Source organism: Falco rusticolus, chromosome 2 (assembly GCF_015220075.1).
Source record: "Falco rusticolus isolate bFalRus1 chromosome 2, bFalRus1.pri, whole genome shotgun sequence".
NCBI lineage: Eukaryota > Metazoa > Chordata > Aves > Falconiformes > Falconidae > Falco > Falco rusticolus.
This window is the reverse complement of record NC_051188.1, coordinates 12,033,434-12,040,648: the sequence shown is the minus strand read 5'-3', so window position 1 is coordinate 12,040,648 and position 7,215 is coordinate 12,033,434. Positions and strand designations below refer to the sequence as shown.

At 46.2% G+C, this 7,215-nt stretch overlaps 1 protein-coding gene across 1 annotated transcript; it reads left to right on the top strand.

Annotated features, from left to right (window-relative positions):
- The first annotated feature begins 28 nt into the window (after window positions 1-28).
- On the top strand, window positions 29-6,657 carry GPR83 (G protein-coupled receptor 83). The gene is made up of 4 exons (XM_037376566.1): window positions 29-1,800; window positions 2,556-2,681; window positions 3,674-3,807; window positions 4,617-6,657. The coding sequence occupies exons 1-4, from the start codon at window positions 1,414-1,416 to the stop codon at window positions 5,239-5,241; spliced, it is 1,272 nt and encodes a 423-aa protein (XP_037232463.1). The 5' UTR covers window positions 29-1,413; the 3' UTR covers window positions 5,242-6,657.
- The last annotated feature ends 558 nt before the right edge of the window (window positions 6,658-7,215 follow it).

Sequence of the window (7,215 nt, the reverse complement as noted above, 5' to 3'; positions counted from 1 at the left end):
ATGGTGGAGTAAGGGTGAAGTCAGCAGGAGCGTGTACCAAGCTGACAAATCCACTGCAGCCTGTTCTCTAGTAACAACCACAAGGTGACCTGTTTAGACAGTTCATACTGGGGTATGTTTAAATACAAACTAAACCAGAAGGGGTGATGTGAGGCAGAGAAGCGCACACAGACAGCATGGGAGAGGTGACAAGAAATAGATGCCAGCAGCATTTTGCAGAGGAGCGCTGTGGGCTGGCTACACCACCTGTCCTGCTACATTCCAACTCCTGAGCAGTGGTGAGGGGAAAGCAGCCTGAGTGGTTCACTGGGGGGAGTCACAACCGTCTTCTGGAAGTGTTATTTTCACCAGTAAGTGACCAGCTTATAAGCTCTTCAGATAATAGCCTTTTAATTGTACATAAGAGTCTTTAACCATCAAAACCCGCTCTGCCGCCCAAGCAAATCTCCCCAGCAGAGGGGCAGCACCTTACATGTACACTTGTGGAGGAGGGGCGCGTCTTTCTGTGCTGTGTATGTTTTGTGGCTCTGTCTCCTGATACTCATTTTAGATTTCCTACTGTTTTTTGGGTGAAGGCACAGGGAACCCATGCTGCTGTCTCGTCAATGCTTGGGTCCAGCGCATGCTGCCTGTTGCTTTGGATAGTGGACTCACTGGGGTGGGACATCCCTTCCTGTCCTCTGTCCTGTATAGTCACCTCTTTGTAACCACCTCTGTATTGCTACAAAAGCTAGAAAGCACAGTTTTGCATCGAACTTTTATTCCCTCAGCCAAGAGGAAATCCCTGCCAAGGGAAAGCCGAAGTATTTCTCTGAGGGGAAAAAAGGTCTTTGGAAAAATACTGTTAAGTACAGTAAGCTGGCTTGTTATTCACAGTTCATCTTTTACGCCCTAATGTCATGCTGTGAAATAGGCTGAAGCTTGCCTGCCAGATATTTAAAGCAGCTTAAAATTTGAATGGTGTCCTGGAAAAGAGCAGAGCTGCCACACATGCTGCTGGTTTATAAACGGCACAGAATTTGCTTAAGCTGGGCTGCTTGTAGCGAAAAAGGATGCTGATGACTGGAGAGATTGATTTGCCTTTCTCACAGATGTGCTTGTCTTGGAGTAGTGCCTGGGGGAGCGTGACTGTGTGGAAAAGCAGCACGTCAGAGCAGAAATAATGTCATGCAGCCCAATGACTGCAGAAGATCCCAGCCCGGAGCTCGCCTGGGGGTATAAAGCCGGCAGACAGAGCAAAAGTAGCAGCGAGCTGCGCAGGAGAGAAGCACAGGCTGTGGAGGACAGGAGCATCCACCCGCTCCTGCTGCTTGCATGCTGTGCTTGCAGCCCCTGGGCTGAGCGAGACGGCGTGAGCGCTGCTCTTGCCGATGAGTTATTTCCAAACTGGAGGAGCAGAGCGGTGCTTCGGAGATGTTGTCCTGTTTTGTGTGGCTCTTCCTCCCTGACGTGGTTAACGCCTTTGCAATGCTGGGAAAGCTGCCCCTCAACGGGAGCCTGGAGAAGACTTTTGTAATCCCGAACATCTCAGGTTTCTTTTCCTGGGATAATGACAGCCTGGCTGACTGGCAGAGCTTTGTGGGCAGGAGCCGGTACGGAGCGGAGTCCCAGAGCGTCACAGTGAAAGTCCTGCTCATCGCGGCGTACTCCTTCATCATTGTCTTCTCCCTCTTCGGCAATGTCCTGGTCTGTCACGTTGTCATCAAGACCAAACGCATGCACTCTGCCACTAGCTTGTTTATTGTGAACCTGGCTGTAGCCGATATCATGATCACGCTCCTCAACACGCCTTTTACGCTGGTAAGACTGGGGCACAGGTGCTGTAAAGGCATCAGTTACTTCAGTGACCTTTTCTTTTTTACGCCACTATAGGCAGTGCATGGATGTTCTGCAGATACCTGTCCAGTCCAAATCACAGAGATCTGAGTTATGGGAAACTCAATGTGTCTTTTTCTTCTCTAATCCCTGTCATCTAGTTGAAGATTTGAAATTATCCATTTGTTAAAAGTGGTCCTTTCAAGATAGTACTTGAATAATAATCACCTCACAGTGATTACTTAGTGCTTTGTAGTATCTGGTCTGGTTTTTTCCCTCCCCTCTCTGAGGTATTTCTAAGGTAGTACTATGAGCCTCTCGACAAAAAAATTAATGCTCACCATCGTTTGACAAGCTGTGTTGAAAAGCTGTAGTTTCCTTTGAAGTGAGATAAGATGTATAGGTCAGCCCTATCCTGTAAGGAGGTCTTAAAAGGGAAACGCAAATGATTTGACTCAATAGTTAGGCTGCAGAAGGACACGCTGTGGATGAAACGGAACAGAGCTTTGGTACCGTGCTGCGGAGCTGTCCTGGAGGGCATTGCTGGGCCACTCAGCAGCACTAATGTACCTCTTCAGGGTTCAGAAGCCAGAAAAAGAAACAATTATACAAAATACCTGCTATTTTAAACATACCTTTTACATAGCACAAGGAATTATGTGCCAGAGGTGTCTCAGATATCTATAAGCATGTGGAGATGGTGCGTGGGGTGCACAAAACTAATGGTGTTCTGGTTTTAGGCTCGTTTTGTGAACAGTACCTGGATCTTTGGGAAGGGGATGTGCCATGTCAGTAGGTTTGCACAGTACTGCTCCCTCCACGTCTCTGCCTTGACCCTCACAGCCATTGCCCTGGACAGGCACCAGGTGAGAGCTCTCTGAAGGACAGATGGAAAGCTTGGGAGGGTGTAATTAAAATGGGAAAGGATGATCCTGTGTCCTTTCCTTCTCAGCTCCCGGTTTAACGTATCCCGGTTTATGATGCCTTGCATCAAAGTGGGAGATGGGAGATGTCCATTGCCTTGTGACTGCTTCCAGCTGGGGAACAGGAGCTTTTCTGCGGTAGATAGTCCAGGAGCTCTCAAACAAGGAGAAAGTTCAAGATCCTGACTGGAATTCACGCGGGCAGCTCTCCTCTGGGGTGATTTGCCCAGCACCATGGATGTCGGGACATCCCGGTTAGCTTCTGCAGCTCTGTCTCCCTTTGCTCTGGGACGTCTCACCCCTTGTTACCCCAGACACTGCAGAGCTGGCTGTAGCACACTGGTGTTGGTCATTAGCAGAGCTGTGGCTTGCTGTTGATAATGGACTCAAAACTGCGGACAGTCAGGCACTATCAGTTTGGAGTCACCCAACAACCACACAAAACAGTTGACATTTTCTGCTAGAAAGCTTCTCATTTCCAGAAAATACACTGGCTGTCAGAAGCATCCCCAGGGAGATCTGGACAAATCACAAACCTGTGTTTCTTTGGGTCACCAATACTGAAGAGTCTGAGACTATTTTCTCCTCTCTTTTTTTTTTTTTTCTCCCCCCCTCCCCACCATTCTTCTGCTATTAAGTAAATTGAACCTGGAAATTAACATGTGTGAAAGACCCCCCAGTACCCAGTTTTCCCCACCTAGACACAAATACTGAAATGTGAGGGTAGGGCTGTCATCTTTACCTGTTTCCATGGAGCAAAAATTCAGGCTTTCATGTACAGTTTACAGTCAATGGGAGCTGGGTGAAGACTGTGCTGCTTGCATGCTAAATTTCCACATTAAGTAATAGATTTAAGGCTGAAAGACCACATGAAAAAATGATATAATTATTTCCTGAAATATCAATAAGCCTGAATATTTGTTTATTTTGCACAGGTTATAATGCACCCTCTGAAACCTCGCATATCTACTGCAAAAGGTGTTATCTACATCTCAGTAATCTGGATCATGGCAACTTGTTTTTCCCTACCACATGCTATCTACCAGAAACTCTTTACCTTTGAATACAGGTAAGTTTGTGCCTTGATTTCCTCCACAGCCTCCCTGGAGGCCAAACTCTCAGTGGTTGTACTTTGGCATCTTCTATTGAAAGCCCTGAGCTTATGTTGAGGTCAGCCAAATATGGATCTAGTCTATAAGTTTCATCAGATTCCTTTTGCAATGGCTGATATCCTGTCCTTGTTTCTACTTATAATTATTTTATCTTTATTCTGTCACACTAATCCCATGAAATAGGCTAAGGAGTTAGAGGGTCTGGCCTGGCCCCTCTAGACACTGGTGTTTTACACGATGTACCAATTTGACCTGTTTGGGCAGACCAGGAATGGGGAAAAAACCTAAAACCTAACAGGTTTTAATCTACTCTTTAGCCCTGGGAAAGTGAAAAAACCTGCCTCAGCTGCTTGTCCCATAATTGTTCCATAAAATGCTGTTATGAGCCTTGATATTTGGAAAGTGCTTTAATGAGGGAAGGATCTTTAATGTGTGCAGATACTGCGTTTGTGTTTGCCAAAGCACAGACAATAAAAACCTGCTTCTGTGCAGCTGGAAATTTTGTAACTGATGAAATTCATAAAATTATCATAAGGTCATGAATGCCTATGAGAAATTATCACCATATTGCTCATAGGCTGCTCACAGGCTGAAGTCCTTGGACAGCAGAGTTCTGCTTGACTGTGACACGTGCTTAAACGAGGTGTCTGCCTCCAGGCTTCATGGCTGGAGCCCTCATGCATCTGCCTCCTCGTTCCTGATGTATTTCTCCCGCAGTGGCCAGCCCCATGCTCTCTCACCTCCTGTCTGGTATCTTCACTTGCAGCGAGGAGGTTACCCGGTGCCTGTGCCTGCCGGATTTCCCCGAGCCTGCTGACCTCTTTTGGAAGTACCTCGACTTAACAACCTTCATTTTGCTCTATGTCCTGCCCCTTCTGATCATTTCTGCTGCCTACATGACGGTGGCCAAGAAACTCTGGCTGCGCAATGTCATCGGGGATGTCACCACTGAGCAGTACTTCGCCCTTCGCAAAAAGAATAAGAAGACCATAAAGATGCTGATGCTTGTTGTCATCCTCTTCGCAGTCTGCTGGTTCCCCTTGAATTGCTACGTTGTCCTTCTCTCCAGCCAGACCATCCACACCAATAATGCCCTGTACTTTGCCTTCCACTGGTTCGCAATGAGCAGCACCTGCTACAACCCCTTCATCTACTGCTGGCTCAATGACAGCTTCCGATCAGAACTGAAGGCTTTGCTCAACATGTGCAGAAAACCTCCCAGGCCCACAGAACAGCGGCTTCCCTCCACAGTCCTGTCCTACCAACTGGCTTGGCCAGAAAACACCAACTTCAGGAGGTTACAGGCCCCCCATGTCCTTCCACCAGCCTCCAACATCCAGTCAGGAAAGACAGACATCTCTGTGGTTAAGCCGATAGTAGCTGCAAGCTGAACAGTGGCCCTGTAAAATCTGTGCAACCACATGGGATAAAACCAAGCAGGAGGTTCTGCAGGAGGTAGTATGGAAGAGCGGCATGTTTGATGCAGGCTGATGATAGTGGCATGAAGTCCCTAAAGGGGAGAAAGCAAACTCCTCCCGGGAGGGAGGGAACTCTCTTTGTCAACTTGACTTTGGGCCAGCTTGCAGGGTGGGACTCTTTGCATGTATGTCGCTGTTATCTGCATGACTAAGCCTTTTCACCGCTGGGGCTGTGTGTGTGTTTTGCTGGTACTTAAAACGCTAAAGCAAGAATCTAATCACATCAGGCCTCCCTTCCCCTTTTCCATCTTTTTGTAGCAACACGGCAATGATCGAGATGTAGACCTTTAGGCTGCTGGCTTAGATCCAGTGCAACTGGTTAGGAAGCATCCTTTCTGAACTGGTGTCTGAAAAGTCCAGATCTGTTCAGAATGAATGAACCGATGTGTTTCACAAATCCTGGGGTTTTGTGGAAACAACCTCAGAGAAGTGGGAGGTAAGATGGACGTTGATAAATAGAAGAGTCCCTTACATTGCAGGCACTTTTTCTAGGTAGGGTAGAAGAAAAATGGATGCCTCTTCTTTGTGTAAGGAGACGGTGAACACCAACCTGTCCGCTTGGCATCTGCTGCCCGTGCTAAATCACACAGATTTTTTCTTTCCTAAGATAAAGTAATGAATATTCAGACAGGTTTTCTTCAAATAGAGAAATAAACCCCTAAGAGCTACTTTGGAGAATGTCGGACATACCACCCATAGTTGGAGAATGGGTAAATACACACGAGACTGAGTTTGGGCTAGGACCTTTCGATCAGAGCATCTTTGCATTATTGTCAAGTGGCAGCTAAAGGATCCCACACTCTAACATTTTAATTTGCCTTTGAACGTTGCTCTCTTATCCCATAAAGTGCCTGGGAACTTCTCAGATCAGGTGTTCGGGACATTTCATCCCAACTAAGATGCTAGCTCTCTACAATCAGTACATAAATGAATTGCTTTGAGAGAACAGATGATATCTCTGATAGCAAGTAATACAAACGGAACATTTCTCTGCAAGGTAGCCTCTAGTGATCGCACAATTCTGGTACATTTAAAGACAAGCGTGCCATCTCCTTCTCAGGGTGGGCAAGAAAATTCATGTGGCTGCAACTGTCTGGAGTAGTTTGCAGAACTTAATGTTCTTAGCAGAAGAAAAGCTGATTTTGAATAACAAAAAATAGGGGCATTCCAAAAGCTGTACCTTGTAATGCACAGGAAAGCAGCAATTCTCAATTAGCTTGAATGTCACACAAGGGTGCCCCATTCCACATTCAACTTGCAGCAGCCAGCAGTGAAGAGAGAAAGCTCTTCTTTTTATAAATGGCTATAAATGGCAGAGAAAAAAAAAAATAAAAAGAAACCCTGTTTTTCCCGATGTCCTGTAATACACTTACATTTCTGAAATCATTTTAAGCCTTGTGCAGCTTTTTCACACCGAGTATTTAAAGAGACTGAAATGCCTGCCACTCCTTGCAGCTAGGCTGTCACAAGGTGTTACCAGTCTCTCACTTTGAATCCAGCGCTGTTTTACGCCCCTTTATCAAGGCCCCATGGATCAGAGTATTCTGTATCACTGATATGCAGAATCAAACCTTTCCTGCTGCCTGTTCAGCCCCGTAAACCAGCTCCCTTTTCCTCCCTTAACATTTGCAATGTCAGCCCTGAAGTGGTCAGGCAGTCAGACTAGATGATCATCGCAGGTCCCTTCCAACTGAAATTCTACTATTTACCAGAAAATAAGCCTTTGGGAATGCTAAGTACCTACGAATCTATGAATTTCAAAGAGGAAAGTGGTGAAGGGGTATTTTTAAAACCATAGTAACCTGGACATACTCTGAACTGCTCTAAATCAGACCCATTTCCCATTTTGGTTGCACAAGACCTAACCTATGTGTTCACTATAAGAAG